We start from the raw sequence: 21,722 nt of genomic DNA on the forward strand, positions 1-21,722 counted from the left end.
GAATCCACATCGTTGCCTTCGCCAATGACACCAAGCTGATTCTCTCCCTCACCAACAAACCCACCATCACCAGAAACAGCTTTCAGAATGGGATGAAAGCCATCACCACTTGGATGAGACGGCTGCCTCAGGCTCAACTCAGACAAGACCGAAGTCCTCATCTTGGGGCAGAAGACCTCTGCATGGGAAGACTTCTGGTGTCCGCCGAGCAGGAACTCCCCCACACCCACTAACCACGCACGAAACCTCAGTGTCATACTGGACTCTTCGCTCACCATGAACCACCAGATCAACGCCGTCACCTCATCATGCTTCCACACTCTTGCCTGCTTCGGAAGCCCTTCAGATGGCTCCCCACTGAGGCCAGGAAGACGGTCACCCATGCACTCATCAGGAGCAGACTCGACTATAACACACTCCATGCAGGTGCCACCCAGAAACTCCTCAGGAAACTTCAGAACATGCAGAACGCTGCTGCCAGGCTGGTCCTCAACATCCCATGCTGCAGCCACATCTCCGAACACCTAAGAGACCTTCACTGGCTCCCAGTCAATAAAAGATTCACCTTCAAGCTCCTCACGCACATCTACAAAGCCCTCCACAACGCCGTACCAGCATACCTGAATCGCAGCCTTTCATTCCACGTACTCACCAGACATCTCCCCACCAGACACCTCTGCTCTGCCCAACTGGCCCTCACCACTGTCCCTCGGGGATCCGGAATGTTACAATGCCATAAACAACGGTCCCTTAAAAGGAGTGTAGACAATGTCCAATCTACACCGGATGGGCATTGCAGTATCAATCAATCGACGGAAATTCACGTTAGCCCATCTGACTCCAAAAATCAGCAGTCTCTTCGCTTCGAAGTGGCCTTCCTCAGGCTGACTTCCGTGGTCTGTGCCCCTCATGATCCAGGGTAATCAGTGTCCTGTAAAATTCTTTGTTCAGCCATAGAGCGCTTTGACTGCCGATCAAGTTTCCAAAATCAATACTGGAACTGCAGCCCAAACTGAAAAGAAACAGCTGAAAAGTTCAAATTGACAATATATCCTGGCCTGTGTCCCAGACAGGCTAGGTTAGAATGGCTAGGTCATAACGCCAATAAAGCAAAAATATGGTGGATTGGCATTCCTAAATGTAACTGCTACCTTTGATATATTATTCGCTGCTGCAAGTCAAATTAGTTTTACCGATGGTAAACCAGGCCAGAAAGTCTAGAAAGCATTAAAGACCATTTGTAATCCAGGGCGACTAGTCGTGCCATTGGGTACTTCTCCAGATTCTGTAGTCGTTTTCCACACTTTTTGGTAACTGTTAGTCAAGCAACATGTGGGCAGACTTGCTAGCCATCTGCTTCATAGCAAGCACTGTGCTTTTAGGGGGCTTCAGCGCTCGCCATATGATCCCTTTTCAGTGTACCTGTATTTAAGATATCTGCAACATGCCTGACCCTTGTAGGCTTAACAGGGACAGGTTCTGGGGACCCCTCTATAAGAAGTGCAGTCTTGTTTGGTACTGTTTATTGATACTGCCTGTGAAACAAGCATTGGCAAAGCCAATAGGTCTGGCCTTGTGAAACGTGCATTTTTTTCGTCCATGCATAACCAAAAGAATTTAAAAGATTAAAAGTAAAAAAAAATTGAGAATGTTGCCTTCCAAACGTGGTGGGCATATGTTTTTAAAAATAAGTAGAAAAGGAATCTTTGACGAGCTTGTCAGGCCGCCATCAATCACAGTATTTTGTAGGTGGATTTGCAATTTTGGTCAGGCGAAATGCCGTCACTCAAAGTGCAAGACAGCCAGTGGCTGAAGTGCGCGGACCTATTGACCCAAGCAGTATGCTGTTGTGGGCGAAAGCAACATGTGAATGACAATTGAAGAGGCCAATGGATGAAGAGGACCAACTCGAAGCTCTTTGGTCTGCAGGTATCTTATGTCTTTTTTGTGTATGGTTGTTTTATTATTACATGAGGCTGCTGGGACAGCTGAAGTGCTTTATTGGCCAAACCTAAAAATTACATTTCTAGATCGCTTGTCCCATTCGCCACGAGGAAGGGGTCTATTCTCCAGATTTTGTTTTCTTCATGGTTGGACTGTCATTCTCCAGTGCGACCCTTGTCCCAAACTATGGGGCTCACTGTCAGCGTTCGTTCCTGATGAGGTTGAGGATAGATTCAAAACACTGAGCTGTGTAGTCGCTGCAGTTATATCATTTTACGCTGGCTGGCATTGAAAAGGTAAACTAGGCATTATTATTTTAAATTGATTGATAATGTCCCAGATTTGTTACACTTGCATGTATTACAGCTACCTGGCATTATTGTTCTACTATGTATCACAAGAGTTGTTGTAGTGATAAATAGGCCCTAACCTAGCTGTGAGTTTGCTAGTTTATTTCAAGTGAACAATGGTTCTGCTACTATCACTCATGGAAAAAACTATTTTTCAAATTAAGGCCCCTATAGTGGGCTACCCATTAAATGTGACATAAAACACAGATTCAAAAAGGGGGATATATCAATCCCAAAGATAAGTTGTCCCAAATGTTTCTGAAAAAATTATTATTTATAATAAAGTTGATAGTGTATCCACACACATAATATAGACAACATATCATTGATAACATATACAAATCACATCACATTACAAACATAAGCAAGTGTGAACATTACATAAATATGCACATCACAAAACATTACAATGTACACAAATAAAACTGATAATATACAACACCAGATTCTTCAGATCACGTCCTAATCTTAATTTTTGATCACATGTCAAATCATCAGAGTTGAATTGTACAGTCACTTATTTGACATTGATTGGAACGTTTTAATAAACACATCGACGTTTCAACCCCTTCTTATGTCTCATAAACTTGATTTGTCAATCTGGGGTCTTCATCAGGACTACGAAAAAGTGTGTGCAACCGTATTAAAGCAATGTAGCGTCTTCTATAATCAATAAATCAAATGTAGGTAACTGTAAATTAAATCCAACTTTGTTCACCTTCTCGGTAATAGCGTAATATTCACTGTCTCTCGGGTTGTCTATGCCTCAACACCCTGTATATCTTCCTGTACGACCATCCTGGGTGAATCCTTAATTCAATGTAGAAAATCAATCTGGCACTTTTATTACCATAGAAGATGTAGCTCTACTCCCAACTCAACTTGCTTGTGAAAAAACAGTCGAGCCAACCGGGGGCGCAAAGGCTGCAACCTCAAGCCAAAACAGTCGTAATATTACTCCCGACTCCTTTTTCTACGAAACACCAATCAAGCCGTTCGGGGGCGCAAGGGCTGCCACCTCGAGCTTCAGACACTCACCGCCATCAATGTTGCATAGACAACCCGAGAGACAGTGATTATTACGCTGTTTTGTATGGAGACTGATGGCCTGATCGTGTCCTGGTTGTATAAATTGGATTGTTGCTACTAATACTGAGAATGTGAACGAAGTTGGATTTCATTTATGGTTACCTACATTTGATTTATTGTTTATTGAAGACGCTACATCGCTTTAATACGGTTGCACAAACTTTTTTGTGGTCCTGATGAAGACCACAGATTGACAAATGAAGTTTATGCAACATAATAAGGGGTCGAAACGTCGACATGTTTATTAAAACGTCCCAATCAATGTTAAATAAGTGACTGTACAATTCAACTCTGATGATTTGACATATGATCAAAAATTGAGAACAGGACGTGATCTGAAGAATCTGATGTTGTATATTATCACTTGTATTTGTATACATTGTAATGTTTTGTGATGTGCATATTTATGTAATGTTCACACTTGCTTATATTTGTAATGTGATGTGATTTGTATATGTTATCAATGATATGTTGTCTATATTATGTGTGTGGATACACTATCAACTTTATTATAAATAATATTTTTTTCAGAAATATTTGGGAGAAAGTTTATTTGGGATTGATACTTCCCCCTTTTTGAATCTGTGTTTTATGTCACATTTCATGGGTAGCCCACTATAGGGGCCTTAATTTGAAAAATATTTTTTTCCATGAGTGATAATAGCAGAACCATTATTCACTTACTGTAATATTCCCCAGGTTCTGTGCTTGACTGGGTAACCCCATTGCTACTAATGTTGTTTATTTTAAGCGACTGTTTATTTTATCGTTATAACTGTAAGCTTCGTGCTCTTAACAGTCTGTGACATGAGAGTGGTGCCAGGGGCCGTGATGATGTGTAACGTTAGAGCACCCTCCCGCAGTTTTTATTCTTCTGCCTTCTGTAAAGAGATTCCTTCACTGTGTTCACTTGTTAATTCAATATTGCTATAGGTTTTCTAACCACAGCGCCTTCCCAGATTGGTGGCATATTGTGTTCCTCCCTCAACTCCGTTTGTCCTCTTGTGTGCCCTTATTGCCTTATTAGCCAAATGTCGGAGCAGTTTAAGCATGCTAAACACCCATATTAAGCATTATATACTCATTTAGGATCATGCCTATTTGTAACCCTGTCAACCATATCAAACTAATGTAGCTTTCATAAAAAGAGTTCTGTTTAATTCTGCTATTATGAATGCTGATTTTTGTCTTTTGGCTTTATATGTGCTATATGAGTGACCGGTGTAACTAGTCCTCCAGTTTAAAAGTCTGCCTTAAACATTCTCTGCAAAGTTTTGACAATTTCAAGCAGATGTCTGTGCCATAGTGGACCTCACATGCACAAGGTGGAGGCAAGTTGAATCAAAACTCCTTCTTACGGGCTGTCAACTAGCGCTGTCTCCGTTTGTTTTAGATCCCGACAGACGGTCGGTTTCAACCGTCAACCTTTCAAAACATGTCGATCCTGTCATTACCAAGCGGCTCTCCTCTTCTTCTGCAACGTTGTTGAATACTCCTGACAGAGGTACAGTTACACTAGCAACGTTGACTTACTATGTTGATGTCTATAAGGACGTGGGTGAGCACTTTAGAATGGATTTACACCTACTTGAAGGAAAACTACCATTGCCACACAGAAGAGTGTCTCAGAAATTGACATTAGAAACATGCTGGTAAAACAATGCTTTGATTCCCTATAAGAGGACGTATTGGCATGTCGTTTTTTAAACAAAAAATGATAGGTGTAATACAGATGTCTTTGCTCACCTTTTGTCCACTTCCTAGCGACATTACAGGAAGTGATGTCACATTACTCTTGACTCAGTGAATAAGCAGATGAAGCCCCTTTCACTTTAGAAGTTATTCAGTCAGATTTGTTGAATGTCCCTGTGCGAATCAACAGTACCCTTTATATCACTGTGTTGGCAGTTCTAACCTATTAAGCACCACCACCAATGGTTTATTTCAGTAGTGATAGGATCACCATAAACGTTTTAGTGCGTTACTGTGATTTGGAAAAAGAAGAGGGCTAGTATAATACACAGATTGAACTTCAACAAAAATTATGCAAATGTTTTCTCGTGCTGTCACATGTTTACCCCTCAAAACTAAACTGTTAATGAATGTAAGAACAAAGTTGAATACTTGAAGCCCTAGAACTTTGATACGAACTATGATTTCTTGTAAGGAAACATGTAACTAAGCTGTACATATTACATAGCTATGCTGTCACTAGAAAACTCTGCCAGTATTTTAGTGAAGTTGCTTCTACCCCCGAAATTAATCCCAAACTGCATTCCAGGGAGAAGTAATGACATAAAAATGTTTTTCATTTGTATTAGAATAAGGTAATCTGGAGTTAAAGGTACACATTTTAATATGTTAGTGTGAATATTGGTGGTTGTAGACCTAGTACTAGATTTTGTGGACTTTAATCCAATTTTCTGCAGTAGCTTGCATGTGTGCGGGATACTCTATGAAGGGGAAAGCAGTGATACTGTCACTTGGATCAGAGGCTCCAAAATCCAATCTTCAGTTACATTTCTTTACATTTGAGTTATTTGTTGGAGAATCAGGTCATTAGAAAGTTTTCATTTAATAACAATATCAATTGTTCTACTCTATTGATTAAAGTTGCGTGGATTCCCACTTAAGGAAGAAGAAGCAAAAAATATAACCGTTTATACCTCTGTTCTTGGAATTTATCAAGCCCATCTCAACGTGTATATCTCCTCTCCCTCAATCACCTGTGGTTGTTGTGCTAGGAGTTCTGCAAGTTCGTAAAAAAAACTTAATAACGTCAAAACTTTTACCGAACCCTGTATTGTAGCATCGAGGACAGAGCTGGCTTTATTTAAACACCATAGTCTTAAATTGAATAAACAGTGTCCAAACTATTCCACAGTAAAATATTGCGGACTGTGTCCTAGTCAAAGTAGTTATAGAGAGTTAGGATTGATAAAATGACGACATTTTTGGCGGAAGGAATTGTGCTACTCGTTTGGCACTTTATTCCCTGTTGCTTTTCCTTTAGCACTGAATGTTCCCTTCTATAATGTCAGCGCACAAATTGGTAACCCACTGACATTTGTAATCTGGCACCCTCTTCATGTGATCTTAAAAGTCATGTTCCCAACTGTGGAGGGTTCTTTTCTGCCACTCGCCCTTCAGACTATTCTAACCCTCGGGTGCAAATGGCCTTATTGTCAGGAATTGCCTGCAGGTTAAAGACTTTGAGGTGCTGGGTTGTTGTTAAATTGGATAACAATTCGGTGCTCCCCGGTGACCCATGCTTATAAAGCCAAACACTTACATTCCGGGCCTCTTGGTTATTGAAGTGCGTTGGACGGTGACTTTGTAGTTCCTGAATAGAGCCTGAATTTAAGATGTGATAAATAAAATGTATGTTTTTTCACGCATTATTCATCATGCACGAGTATGAATATTTGAGCAATTTTCTAGAGTGCATGTCTTACTTTACCTTTTCTGTTCGTTGTCGTATTGTCTTTCTTCATTATCACATGTTTGTTTTGTTTTACAGTTTCTGTGTGCTGCGACATAAGATCTAGTACCTCTGTCACTCTGGCTGTCACACCCTTGATCTCGCCTACAAAGTGTGCTCCTGTGTCACATTACCTTCCTTTGACATGCATTCATTTGCTCGCGTATTCCATTGCCAACAAGTAGCCATTTTCTTATGCATCTGTTCATTAGCTGCTTTATTGCCAGGATTTACAGTACACGAGGTTGAGAATATTTTGACACACTAAGTGGGAATTAAAACGTTGGTCTGTTTTCTTTTTTCCCAACTCTATTTTTTTGTAAACCACAATCATGTCTTGGGTTGCATGGAAAGTTATTTACTAATCAGACCCCCCCCCCCCCAACATTTAATCGAGTCAGCCTTGCATTTAAGGAATACCACATTTTGGTAGAAATATTTCATTTTGTAAATGCCTGGCCTGGTCACAGTTTACAAAGCACTTAGTAAGAAGGAAAGACAACCGTTTAGTTCCAAGTGAAACTTGATCACGTGCACCAAAAATGCTACAATTTTACTCGAGACGCCATAAAGAAGTCCCACTAATCTCCTGTCAGCCATCCATGGATTTATCACAAAACAAGTCCGGAGCTGCGCGGAGAGGCTGTACCACTTTCAGGGAATTTCACCCCTAGCTGTGTGGTGGTACAGCCTCATTCTAAGGTCATCTGATAGGGGAATGGGAGTAGTTTGGGGGTAATATAGCAAGAAGCAGTAGACGAACACATTTTACAGTAAATAGCTGCAACCACATATTTAGAATAATGTACTGAGGGATGAGTGAGTAGAATATTTGTGTCACTACTCTCACATGGATCTTAATGCGATTACATAATTGACAAAGAGAAGATCTCATGCTGTACCACATAAGGTGTGATCCACTTTGGTAGTACATTAAAGAAAATCCATATTCATTGATGACGTACAAAAATTTACTATTTGGAACCTACAGAGAGTAAAGAAGACTCCTCGCCAAAATAATCTGGTGATTTCTGAATTATTTCTACCAGATGACACTTTCTTGTAGCAGTAGAGCTGGATTTTCAAAGATTACGAGCGCAGTAACGTTTTTCTTACTTAATTTTCATAAAATATAGATTGCGAGTTGTCATCTATTTAAAAAAAAAAATAGCTTAAGGTGTTCACTCGTACTAGGCCAACTTTGTACAATAGCTGCAGGAGGAGTGCAAGTGAACATTCTTTTCCTATGACCTTAAGATGCATAATTTCTGAACAAGCCTTCCAGTTGATTTTCTTTCGCTTTCTTCAGAGCTCATCTGTAGAGATGTTCACCATTAACGTGACTTTACCCGCTACCTCTCAGTAGGGTGTGTCCATATGTAGCTGTAGGAAGAGGACTGGCTCCTATATAGTTTCCTACTCAGACAAAATCTTTGATACCACCAGCATTCATTCACCTGCCATGGTTTTCTCTTCATCGGTTTAACTTAGCCAATAGGTATCCAATTTAGAACTCTCTGAATGGTTTGCTTTCACATGTGTAGTCCTCAATATGAACCTGGGAAATGCCTGGTCTCTTACATAAACCCTTCAAAATTTTCCAAACAGTCATGCCACTTGATAGGTTCTTTGTTTGTATTCCAAGGTCCTTGAATGTCATCATTAAGCTGCTACGCTTCAAAAGACCTAAATGTGTAGCTTAGCTAGTACACATTCAAGACATTCAAAACTCATGATATTAAGTGGTACCAAGGAGAATAAAATGTATACTATACCCTCTGAAACAGTGCCCCATGACTTGTTCTAGTTACAGGTGACTGTATTTCATTGTGATTCTTATGGAAACAGGCAAGCTTTCAAAAGTGTAAAGGGGTTGGGGCTCCATTTTTTTATTTAATAATTATATAAGTAATCATTTTATAAAAATTAGCAACTTTTGTGGTAGTTGTTGCTGTATACGTTTGTGTTCTATAATAGTTTACTGGCTTCACTCCTACTGCAAAAAAATGCTTTTTTTTTTACTATTCTGATCCTGTTCTCCAATGGTTGAATAAATTGTTTTAATATGTTACTTCTATGTCCACCTTTAGCTCGTCGTTTACAGCTTAGTCCATGGGAGACCAGTGTTGTTAGCAGACTCCTGACACCCACACACTCGTTCTTGGCCAGAAGTAAAAGCACGGCTGCTCTGTCTGGAGATTCAGGTAACCTATAGAGCTGTCAGCTTTATTTTATAATAATGTTTTTATTTCAGCCTTGTCTAGTTGTTTATTTTCCTAATATCACTATGTAAGTTCATAGCTTTATTCCACACTGATCTCTCATGTTTGCGTATTTACCATTCTCAGATTTAATACAAGAGGTGAACCTAAAACTCCGCGCCATTATAGCATCACAAGACATAATTGCATATATTCAACCATTGTTTTGTGCCTTTTGATCGGTAGATGAAAGATAACAAGAGCTAGCATGTGGCCTGCTTGTTGTATTGCTTGTCTTATGAACAAAGACAGCAGAGACAGGTACTGTACGTATCTATTCCTTCTTCCTGGTTCCCTCTCTGGTACGTTATTTCTTGACATCTAGTTAGCTCCTCTCCCAGCATGCTGTCCCAATACTGTCCTACCCTAGAGTGCCATCCTTCTCCCTTAAAATCCTATCCCGCCTTTACAAAGAAAGTATCATCCAGTGTACCAGTTGTGGATACAGGCTCTCCCCTTGCCTCTCACTTAAAGAAAGACAACACCTCTTTTTATCTTTTTTTGTAAACTTATTTAGCAGCTGTAACATTACAAACACAAATGCTGTACAAGAGAAAGATCACGGTCCATATGGGCAATAATTAATTTTCGTGGTTCACACATGCCAAAAGGTGTGGTGCGATATTGAAGTATGAGCTGTGGGCACGGATAAGGAATTGTGGAATGGTGGAGACATGCATAGTAAAAGGTTATGAATGCGATCAGGAGGACATGTCTTCTAGTATGATAGGTGCTTCTTCGGTAAAAGGTGCTGTTGAGGAAGTCTTGAAGACTTGTAAGGGAAGGAATAGCCCTTTGTTCATAGGAGACAGCACTATAGTGGAGAGCAGGTAGAATGAGCGAAATTTGGGTTTTGCAGAGAGGGTTTGGTTACTGTGAGAAGGTGAAAGTTGGCAGGTGGTAGTGATCAAGTGTGTGTGTTAGACGAGGGGTGCAACAAGGTCAGGGATGCAAGAAAAACAATACCCTTAAAGACTAAGGTCATGATTTTGCATTGAGCTATAATAGTAACAAAGAGCAATTCAACTTTGAGTTGGCAGGAAGAGGTGTGCTTATGGCATGAGAACCCAGGTTACAAACCTTATAGTTTTATCGTTGAGCGAGAAATTATCCCCTGACAAGGTTTTACAGTAGTCCAGCATGCTCATGATAAGTACATTAATCAGAATATTTTTCAATAAACAGCGGTTTGTGGTGACAGATTTTCTCATTCTGATGAGTACGTACCATGTGGCCGATACAGTGGAAGATGAAAAGGAAAGAAACATTGAACATTGGTCTAATAGTGTCCCTACATTTCCGACAATAAAGAAGGAAGTTTTGATATATAGGGTGAAAGGAAAGAAAATGGGATAAGATGAAGGGTTTGGGAGAGGAAGATTGGAGTATTTTGCTTTGTATCTGAGTGATGATGGTACTTAAAGAGAAATTTGGGTGTCATTGGTATGCATGTGTTAGGTGAATCAAAATGAATTAACCCCAGAGGAGAGTTAATGAAGAAGTAGTGCAAGAAGCTAAGGACAGAGGCTTGTGGGGTAAGCGGTGGACAAAAATTGGTCAGAGGGCAGATATTGGGAAGGAATGGTTAAATATATAAGAGGTGAACTTTGCAATTGCAGAATCTACAATACTGGAAACAGGTATATTTGCTTGAAGTCAGAGTCAATTGTATTAATATAGTAATTGATAGGTCCAGAAAGATGAGAATCAGTTACAATCATTTGTGGTGAATGGAGGTGATAAGTAAAGTTCAACATATGAATGACAATAGTGTCTGTACAGTGGGAGAGCAGAGTCCCTGGAGGAGAGAAATGAGCAAGTTTTTAGGAAATTGTTAGTTGAAAAGTAGTTGGAAAGTGTTGAAATTTGGGCTTTTGAGATTTGTAGAAGGAAGACTATTTTGTAGCTCAACAAGAATGAAGAGGACGTTTTGGGCTTTTATTAAAGATACTGTTGCCCTGAGCCAAGAATGCAGGAGCAGGGTGACAAATGTGTGATATTTTAGAGGTAGAAAGGGGTTATTGTCCCTCAAGAGAATTTCCTGCAGGACTAAATTCCATGGCAAGTGTACAAATGAGAACCCTCTACTTCTCTGGCACTTCCCTCTTGTAAAGTCACCTATCTATGTCCTTCAGAAGAAATCTCTTTAAGTTTTACTGTAGACATACACTTCATTTTGCAATGCCGGATTATCATAATCAAAATATGCCTGTTACCAATTTCACCTTTTCAATAAATTAAAACCTATAATTCCTAAGCAAGGCTTTAGATCTGTTTCCAAAGCTTTTCACTTCCTACCCGGAGGCTCCGCTCTCCCCTCCCGTCTTCCCTGCAATTTGCAAATAGACTTATTCTCTCTATACTGTATTTCTGTTATTGATAGTTTGCTTAGATTTTACCACTTCATTGCTTTTTATAAACCTATAATAGTTAAAGTGAACCCTCATTTAACTGTGGTATGTTTGAATTAGAATTCTTTTTAACATCGACCTAGAATATTAATTGCTTATTTTCTTGGTTCATTGTAAAGCATTCTGCTCCCTTTGTACTGAAGTATTAAGTATTGAAATACTATAAATTGGACAAAACTTAAAATGTACACATGCTATTTTTTAAATTAGTTTTCAGTAAGCAGTGAGCCTTCACAGATAATCATTGTGTGTTATAGAGGGATGGAAGTGTGCACGTGTAACAAAATTAATCATATATACTCCACACACCGAGAAGGACATTTGACAGTTTCATAGCCACATGGTATTTGGACCAGTGGGACAGGCTTAGTTTAGCCCATTTCAACTGCAGGGGTCTACAGAGACCCATACTAGGAGTTAGGGTGTCACTATTGCCCCCTTATATTCCAGTACAGCCATGTTCTAGCCACACCATGGTATTCACCCCTTGCTCCCCAGAGTTTATACTACTTTGGGCACCTTTTCCATGATATAAGTATTTTTCAGCAGCCATGTGTTAGTCCAGCTCGAATTTCCACTCATCTGCTTTGAAGGGATCTATAGCCCTGCCGGGCAACATTGCCTCCTGTTATCATACCCAAGTTATCTTGCAGCTCAGATATTTGAAAGAAGTGTCTTTGCTCCAGATACTCAGCAGAAAATGTTTGACATTGTTGTTCATGGAAGTTTCTGCCACCCATACCAAACTACACCTGGTTCCCCCTCAGAAGGGTTGTAAGTGGGAATAAGATCATAGAGTGTATAAGTAGATTCCCACCTAGCCACGTTCCCTGAGACAGAGATCACAGTGACGAATTTGACCATCCGAGTTCTCCTATAGTAGATTCTGTGTAAAATACGAATTCACTGAAGGGCCTGCTCCAGTCCGAGTTATCCCATTCATTGCACCATATTTTTCACTCTGCTCGCTCAGTGTATCTGGTGAGTTGTTGGTCTTTTTATATATGTAGGATATCCTTCTTGTTATGTGGGATATCATTCTTTTGGTCTAACATCTCTACCAGACTGCTGTTTCCTAGCAAGGAGCTATGCTCTAGTATGGTGCTGCCTGGGACATTCACTGCCTTGGTGACCACTGCTTCATATTGACTTTTATGATGCTAGAAAGATACTAAACCATTTCAATCCCCAACATCTGCCAGTCTGCTGATTTCTACCGGATCCCATCTATAAAATCCTTCCCTCTAAATAGAGTGCTTCCCCACAGGGGATACATTTTATCATGGTCCATGTTGTCATAGTTTTAGTACAGACCAGACACCTGTTAATGATTTTCCATACCTTGACCACTGCAAAAATGCTCAGGAAGTTTCTTAGCACTCTTCTTACTATGAAGGGCTATTGGGTAATCAACCCTGGGGGAGTCATATCAAGCCTGTCTATCATGAGGGAGGGTTCATCCTGGCAGTGGAAGACCATTCACTTGCCACCACTAATTGGGCCATCCAGTAAATACATGTGAATGTTGGGCATTGCTACATCATACACCCCCCTGGTCAGAAATCTGTGGAGTGCCACCATCCCAAAGTGGCAAACGCAATTCAACTTCCAACCATTTGAAAAATGTCTGTGGAACTCATTAGGATATTTTCTGAAAGAGATTGAGAAACCTTAGAGCATCATCCTGTACAGGGCTGCTCTGCCTAGGAGAGATATTGGAAATTTCCTACATTGATGCACAATACCTTAAGTGGCCAAGGGTAGCCCAGACGTGACTCTCCTGCTCATTGCGCCACAGGCTCCAAGCTGTACCTCATTGATTATGACTAACAAGCCTAAAACTGGTTTGGGATGCCTGTGTTCCCTTCTGGAGGGGGCCTACTCGCCTGACTGTTCAGGATCGACTGTTCCTTAAAGTGCATGGTCAGTACGGATTTGCATAATGCTGCCTCTTTGTAGAGTGCAAAAACATTGATGGACAGAATATAGAACAATGTCATACATTCACCCCAGTACAGAGTTCTGAGCCTAAATCTATCGTTTTTTTGCTCAACATGCCATTCAAGTTTGAACCTAGCCATATGCAAATCAGTCTTCACCCTGTGCCCATGGGAACAGTCTAGCCCGAACTGCCAAGCCAGGTCCTCCCAGGACTGGAAACAAGCATCCTAGAACTGGTTTCGGGCTTTCAGCCCTCATCAGCCAGGATAGCTTGATTCCAGTGGCATGGAGAGCACGGGACTCACGTCTGAGCATACCCGTCCCACTCGGGGTGACAAATGCAAAAACAACAGTTGATAGACAGAATGCAGAACAATGTCATACATTCACCCGAGTACAGAGATCTGTTTCTAAATCTATTGTTTTTTTTGCTCACCATGCCATTCCAGTTTGAACCTAGCCATATGCAAATCAGTCTTGACCCTGTGCCCCATTGTAACAGTCTAGCCCAAACTGCCAAGCCAGGTCCTCCCAGGACTTGGAAACAAGCATCCTAGGACCGGTTTCGGGCTTTCAGCCCTCATCAGCCAGGATAGCTTGATTCCAGTGGCATGGAGAGCACAGGACTCACGTCTGAGCATACCCGTCCCACTCGGGGTGACAAGTGCAAAAGCAACAGTTGATGGACAGAATGCAGAACAATGTCATACATTCACCCCAGTACAGAGATCTGGGTCTAAATCTAGCGTTTTTTTGCTCACCATGCCATTCCAGTTTGAACCTAGCCATATGCAAATCACTCTTGACCCTGTGCCCCATGGGAACAGTCTAGCCTGAACTGCCAAGCCAGGTCCTCCCAGGACTGGAAACAAGCATCCTAGGACCGGTTTTCGGCTTTCAGCCCTCATCAGCCAGGATAGCTTGATTCCAGTGGCATGGAGAGCACAGGACTCACGTCTGAGCATACCCTTCCCACTTGGGGTGACAAATGCAAAAACAACAGTTGATGGACAGAATGCAGAACAATGTCATACATTCACCCCAGTACAGAGAACTGGGCCTAAATCCATAGTTTTTTTGCTCACCATGCCATTCCAGTTTGAACCTAGCCATTTGTAGAGTAGCACAGTGCATGAATTACAATAGGTTGGAATGCTATTGAGAATGATTGCTTGTGGTTTACATTTTTGCAAGCATTCCTCCCCTTCCATTTTTTTTGCATTTGAGGAGTTTGTAAATGTCACTATTTTATTGTTTACGGCTGCGAGGCTAGGCATCCATCTTTGCTAACGGCAAGGCATGTCTGTATGCAAGCTATTTTTTGTGGAATAGGCAAATTATTATTTTGAATCCCAACACGTGCTGTAGTTTTCCCTTTTTTTGATCTTGTTAAATAATACCGCCCACATTATGTATGCTGCTGTTAGTTTCATGTGAATGCAAAAACAACAGTTGATGGATGAAATGTTGCACAATGGCAAAACATTCACCCCCAGTCACAGATTTGGGTTTAACCCCTCCCATGCTGGTGACAGAACCGCTCAGTCACCAGCCTCGGTCGCGCTGTGCTGGTGACGGAGCGGTTCCGTCACGGCCCGCTCGGCGCGCCTGCGCAGCGCTGATTTCGCGCCTGTGCGGCGCGTTCTATTGAGCGGGCGGGGCTGTGACGGAACCACTCCGTCACAAGCACAGCGTGCCCGAGGCTCGTGACGGAGCGGTTCTGTCACAAGCATGGGAGTGCCGCGCGGCCCCCCTTCCCCCTAGCGCTGCGGCGGAATTGCCGCCGCAGCGAAGGGGTTAATCCATCGTTATTTTGCTCACCACACTACCCCAGTTCAGACATGGCCATATGCAAATCAGTCTTGACCCTTTGCCTCATGGGAACAGTCCAGCCCGAACTGCCAAGCCATGTCTTCCCTGGACCGGAATCAAGCATCTGGAAAATAAATTAGAGGATTTGTTACAGGTTAGGGGGTTTTCAACACAGGAAGAACTTGTTTGGTCAGATGGGGAGTGTCCACTTGATATGAGAGGTGGAAAAATGAACAGGAAATGTAAGCATATGAAGGTTGATAACTTAAAAGCTAAAAAGAGCAAATCTTTATTGGCAGATTGTGGATTTCATGGGTGCACGACACAAAGATGTGTCAAGGAGACACAGGGGAGACACAGTGGGACCAGAAAAAGAGTCCAGTGGAGGCTAATTTAAAGAAAACTAAAGGTGGTTGCAAACATACTACGATCCTTTGTGACAAGTCATCTGGAAGTTCAGAAAAAGTGTGGAGTTAAGTTCCTCTGATTTTGAAGATGCTGGGATTGTTCAGCAGTCAGGTCAGTTGGATGAGGATAAGAATGTTGGACATGGGTCTCTAGTTGATCCTCTTGGGGAGTCTGTGTGATCCAATGCTTCTGAAGCATCCTCTCTCCCCTGAATGGACTCCAGTACTCCATGTGGCAGATTATGTAGAGACAGGGCTGCACAAACAGATTCCTAAAGATGTGAGAATGAGACTGCGTTCATATCTGTGACCCCTGATCTTGATGCAAAAAGTTTGGCCTTCTTTGGTGAAGGTGGTCGTGATTCAAGGAAGGGTTTAGGTAAGGATCTCAGAATGTGCCAAGACAGGTTGTTAGACCTTACTAACCCACTTATAAAAATGTTTTGACATGGCAGAAGATGCCTATGTGGTAAAGAAAGCTCTGGATATGCAAGAACTGAGGGAGTGGGCCCAGAGAACAGTTTGTTTATTAGGTAATGCGAACACAGCCATATCAGGTAAAAGAAGATAGAGTATTCTTCTAAAGATAGACCCTAAATTGGTGGAGCTGGTTAACAATGAGGCAGGCCAGTATGCAAATGGGATGCTTTTTGGAGACACTTTTATTAATGAGATGTCGAAATACATTGGGGCTTTCATTTCGTTACAGAAGTCTCCGAGAGAGATTAAGAAGGTCTTTGACAGTTGTCTTTTTGAACAAGAGGTTTGTTGCCCGGCCGTGGGCAAGGCATCACTTGATCCTCTTTTTCAAGAGGATTCAGGTCTTACAAGTACCAGTCCTTTTACCAGCCTAGACATTTTTATCCCCAGAGATTAAGATCTAGGGCAAGAGGAGGCCAACGGAACAGGAGATCCTTTTGTTATCCAGTTAAAGTTAGGTGACAGACCGCCTCAATTTTTTCACAATTGGATTTTATTAACAAATGATCCATGGGTTCTTCAGACTGTGTTAGGAAATCACATATATTTTGTGGAGTAACCAGTTCAGTATCAGCTTCCAGACATAAGATTTGATGCAAATCTTTTAGATTTGGTGAACACAGAGGTCTTAGAATTGGAAAGCAAAGGAGCAATTGTGGAATTAAGGAATGTTGTGGCAAGTTTTGTAAGCCATATTATCCTGGTGGAAAAGAAGGAAAAGGGCATGAGGTCGGATATAAATTTAAGACAATTGAACAATTCAGTTGTGCATCATCATTTCAAGATAGAAGGGATGCATATGCTGAGAGATGTGTTGCAGTCAGGGGATTGAATTACCTGGTTAGACTTAAAGGATGCATATTTGACGGTTCCAATCAGAGATTTCTTCAGTTCAGATTGGCAGAGAAGCTATGGAAATTTGTTCGCCTATCTTTCGGTCTATCGTCAGCCGCTTGGTGTTTTACATAAGTGCTCCATCCAGTAGCAGTGTACTTGAGAGAACGAGGAATACACCTAATTATTTATTTATATGATATTTTGTTAATGGATCAGAATTGGGTGAGACTAGAAATCATGTTTGATACCCAGTGAGGGAACTCAGGTCTTGGGCTTTCTAGTGTATACTGTTCAGGGACAATTGAAGCTGCCCATGCAAAAGTTAAAGAGAATAGGAAGAGAGATTCGAAAAGTGTTGATGTTGGTAAAGATTTCTTTGAGAATGCTTGCAAGAGTGGTAGGTCTGCTATTTTCTACCATTCAGGGTTTTTTTCCAGGACCATTGAATTATCGTGCCCTTCAGAGGTGAAAGGCAGACATTTGAGATGTGGTCTGAATTATGGATGATTCCCCTCTCTGCACAGAGAACAGTAGTCTACGCCCTAGTTACCTCTAGACTGGTCTACGACAATGTTCTTTATCTAGGCTTCAACAAAGCAACAATCCAGAGGCTTCAATTGGTGCAAAATGCGGCTGCTAGACTGCCTTGTCGTGTGCCTAAGTTTTCCTCTGTCTCTGGCTTTTTTCCTGATCTACACTGGTTGACAGGGGAGAAACGGGTCGAATTTAAAGCTTTGTGCTATACGTTTAAAATTAAAACAGGAGTGACCCTGCAATATCTGCAAGACCTGGTTCAGCGTGATCAGCCCTCTTGCCCTCTGTGCTCTGCCCAGCAGACAAGGTTTATTGTCCCAAAAGTCAGACGTATTCTTATGCGAGGTCAGTCCTTCTCCTATTTAGGGTCCCTATGGAATTCTCTACCTGCTTCCCTACGTGAGGAAACAGTATTCGGTGCCTTCTGAAAGGGCTTAAACACTTTATTTTTTAACCTCTAATATTACTTCTTTCAGCTCAATACCTTTCCCTCCCTACTTGGCCGGCGCCAGGAAACCCTCCGGGGTAGCTGCGAGCCCTATACATTCAATTTAAAAATAGTAATAATTATTCAGTGGAGATTGTGCTTACAGAGGAAGTAAAGAAATAACTACAGTGGTGGTTAAGAAAAATGGAAGCTTGGAATGGGAGAGCCATTTTTAGGGAAAATCCGGAGTAGGTTATGGAGTCAAATGCAAGTTTGACTGGTTGGGGGCACTTTGTGGTGCAATTTCAATAGGAGGTATTTGAACAGAGGAAGAAAGAAGGCTACATATAAACTGCCTAGAGCTTCTGGCAGGTTCCTTTTAAGTATGGGCGGATCTAGCGGATCTCGCGTACGCGAACTTGCGGATTTACGGATTCGCAATCCGCGAAGATCCGCGAACTCTAGCGGATTTGCGGATTTTTCAGTTTTTTGTGTTGGCGCGTGTTCGCGCCGATTTTGGGACAAGTTCGCAATTGCGAACTTACTTTTCGGCTTGCAACGGCCGCGACTATGTTGTTTCTACGTCTGGTTTATCATCACAGGTTCACAGCACCCTCTGTTTCACCACTGCCACCCTCTGGGACACCCATGCCACCCTCTGGTACATCCTCACTGGCACCTATTAGGTTTATTTATCACTGTAGATTATGGTGGTTGAAAAAAGCAAGCACACCTGCCCTTCTTCAACTGCCATCAATTAATTTGTGTTTCATTAATGTGTCAGTAATTTTGAAAGTTCCAGTCTGGCTGGCACCTGCTTCCTTCCTTATCTGTAATTTGCTTTTTGTTGCAGTGAAATTTTTTTTTCACAGGACCTTTATGGTCTACTTGTAGCTATTCTATGAGCCTGCTGTTTGGGTCATAGCAGGGTCATAGAATAGTTGCAAACTCTGGAGGGGCCCATCAGGAAGCACTACCTTGAATGTTACTAATGTTAAGTTTGAACTTTTGCACCTGCTCATTGCTTTCAGTTTAGCTAAAATCGTTTTTTCTGCAATTTCGCGCGTTTTTTGGGGCGCGAATCCGTGCGAGATCGATTTCGGAAGCCGCGAATACAAAATTGTTTTTTTTGCGACGTGTATGTTCGCGTGATCTTGCGCGTGTTCGCGAGGCGCTTCTAGCTATACGTTTGCCAAGTTACCCTATCGGTCGTACACGGGCGCGGCCATCTTGTTGGCGTGACGTAATTCCGTTTCCGCCCGCTATGTGTAATCTCGCAAAGTGTGCTGCTCGCTAGTACAATTTCGCGCGTACTCGCAAGGAAAATCTCGCGCGAACTTACCCACGCGGTCGTGAACGGGCGCGGCCATCTTGTTTCTCATTCATTGCTATGGTTCTGGGCATGCTTTCTCTATCCTCTCTCAATCTCTGCCATCCTTTGCTTGTTTGAAGTTTTTTTGATCTAATTTTACTTATTATCTATCCCTCTATTTTTCTACCTCTATATTTTTGTGTTTTCTGCAGCTTTTAGTTACTTTTAAACTACTTTTTTAAACTCTTTTCTTTTCTTCTTCACTATTCTATTTCTTCTTTATCATTTAAGTTTATTTCTGCCCAGACCATGGTAAAGGGAGCCGGGAAGCACCCTGAGAAGGGGAAGGGTCCCGCACCCCGTGCCCGGCTCCCGTGCGGGCGTTTAAGGGGGGAGCAAGTGGTCCCGAGGGAGATCTTCAGCGCGGAGGAAGTGGCGGCACTGATCTTCCACGTCCAGCGCCGCCTCCCCAAGACGATCCTGGGAGGCGGCAAGATCGCGACCGGCTATGGCATCCGGGAGCGTCGCAAGCGGTGGGAGAAGGTGTGCCGGGCCATGTACAAGATCTCTGGGGTCCGGCGCACATATAACCAGGCCACCCACCGCTGGACCGATGTCATGGACCGGGAGCGGGACTTGCTGGACGCGCTCGGCGTAGAGGTCCCCGGGCTTGGTGAGTAGTAGTAGTAGTACATTTACTACTCTGTTTTATCCTGCTCTGTTATTTGCAAATCTTTGTTCTTTACCAAGAGCAATAATGCTGCCGATTACATTGAGGTAAATTATATTTCAAAATCTTCTATGCATTTCAGGTGCACTGCTCTCCTTCTCAGTAGCCTTGCTTGCTACTATGCTTCTTTGTTCTGTATGTTGTGTTCAGAAGCATTTCATTGGCCTGAGAAATTATGTATGAGTGTACTGTAAAGAAAAGAACTGCGTAATGCTAGACAGTAAGGGTCATATTTTCAATTACCGGCGCATCCCTGCAAAGTAGCAGGGATGCGGCAGTAATTGTGTGCCATGCCACCACCACCCATTGGCCCAAAACGTCACAGAAGCCTTACGCATCTATGCCGTAAAGGCAGCGCATTGCTGGAGTTGCGTGCCAACGATGGCGCAGCTCCAGCAATGCTCTGGGGTACCCTATCTCCCCAATGCTGCATCTAGCCGTACGTCAGCTTCAAGCGCGCAGGGTTTGAGTCATGCATCATTGTCCTAAAAGTGACTGATTGACATCTTGTAGATTTCCCTCAGCCACTTTTAGGATTCGTTCCTGCGCAGGTACGCCCTCCCTTGCGCCGGAACGCCCCCTGATGGCGCAGGGCTTTACAACGTGATGCATCGCCCATATGCCCATATGTGTTTTTTTTTAATATATACGCCGCACCAACACCATGGCGAGTCTTTTGTTCTGCCGCTGCGTCAGAAAAGGCACGCAACAATGGAGGAAAATGAGCCGCAACTTCCGCAAGGGACTTCTAAATCAGCCCCAACAGACTGAAGTCCAGTCCTTCCTTTAGACACATGGCTATAAGAAGAAATAGTGGCGGTGGTGGCGGGTGGATTGATAGTTTGAGTATTCACTGATCTGCAAGCAGGATGGACTTTGTCTGTCACGTGTTGCGCACTGCTGCCTGCTGCAGTGCCAGGCCTAGGCAAACCTCTTTAGTAGTCTGTTTATTGAGTTACATAGGAACTTTCTAAGTCAACGTTCCGCAAATCAGGCAATACGAATAACGTAGTATACCACATGAGATAGATCCCGTGGAATAGTTGTCTATCTATTTGCTATTTTTCCAAAATATGTTGTTATTGTTCTTTTGAAATGTTTGATTTGGTTGAAAAATCTCATCCATGTTTTCTGGTTTTTCTTTCTTTCATGTTGTACATCAGCTCCCCCCAAGGGCAAGAGGACACAGGAGGAGGGTGCTGAGGATGCAGGCCAGGATCGGGCAGGCGAGGGCTCCTTTGCTGGCCCCAGTAAGTTTACATTTTAATAAACAGTACCTATTTTTTCCTAGCGTTCCTCATTCGATTTTTTCTAAATCGTCTTTGATCTTCTTGTAGACTGGATATAAATTCTTATCCTGCCTCGAATATGACTCCCTGTGGTATTACTAGACTATTCTTATTAGTCTGTCTGTGTAGCTAACTAAGATTGGACATTTGGCAATTCCATTGGACTCCCATTATATTCAGCAATACCTCTATGCACTGTCTCCTTACTGACTAGATAGTGTGGCAGAGTCATTCAGCTCCCGAAGTCACCGATTATAGATCCCCAATGATCTCTAGATTATCGTACGCAGGACAAGAGAGTAGTACGGAGTCACAGCACAGTCAAGAAGTGTCAGAGGCACTCATGCTTGCAAAAATTCCAAAACCTTTAGCTCATCCACTCTAGTCTAGAGGAACAAAAACCACAGAGTCTATTTA

General features: G+C 42.3%; 1 protein-coding gene across 4 annotated transcripts in view; it reads left to right on the forward strand.

Moving 5' to 3' along the window:
- The window catches only part of MAP7 (microtubule associated protein 7), a 1,007,524-nt gene that overhangs the window by 638,379 nt on the left and 347,423 nt on the right, over window positions 1-21,722 (forward strand). For all 4 annotated transcript variants that reach the window (XM_078649192.1, XM_078649193.1, XM_078649191.1 and 1 more), the window contains exons 8-9: window positions 4,777-4,887; window positions 8,955-9,068. In XM_078649192.1, coding sequence (XP_078505318.1) covers window positions 4,777-4,887; window positions 8,955-9,068 — 225 coding nt within the window. The remainder of the gene's footprint in view (window positions 1-4,776; window positions 4,888-8,954; window positions 9,069-21,722) is intronic.

Source organism: Lissotriton helveticus, chromosome 6 (genome assembly GCF_964261635.1).
Source record: "Lissotriton helveticus chromosome 6, aLisHel1.1, whole genome shotgun sequence".
In the NCBI taxonomy this organism is placed as follows: domain Eukaryota; kingdom Metazoa; phylum Chordata; class Amphibia; order Caudata; family Salamandridae; genus Lissotriton; species Lissotriton helveticus.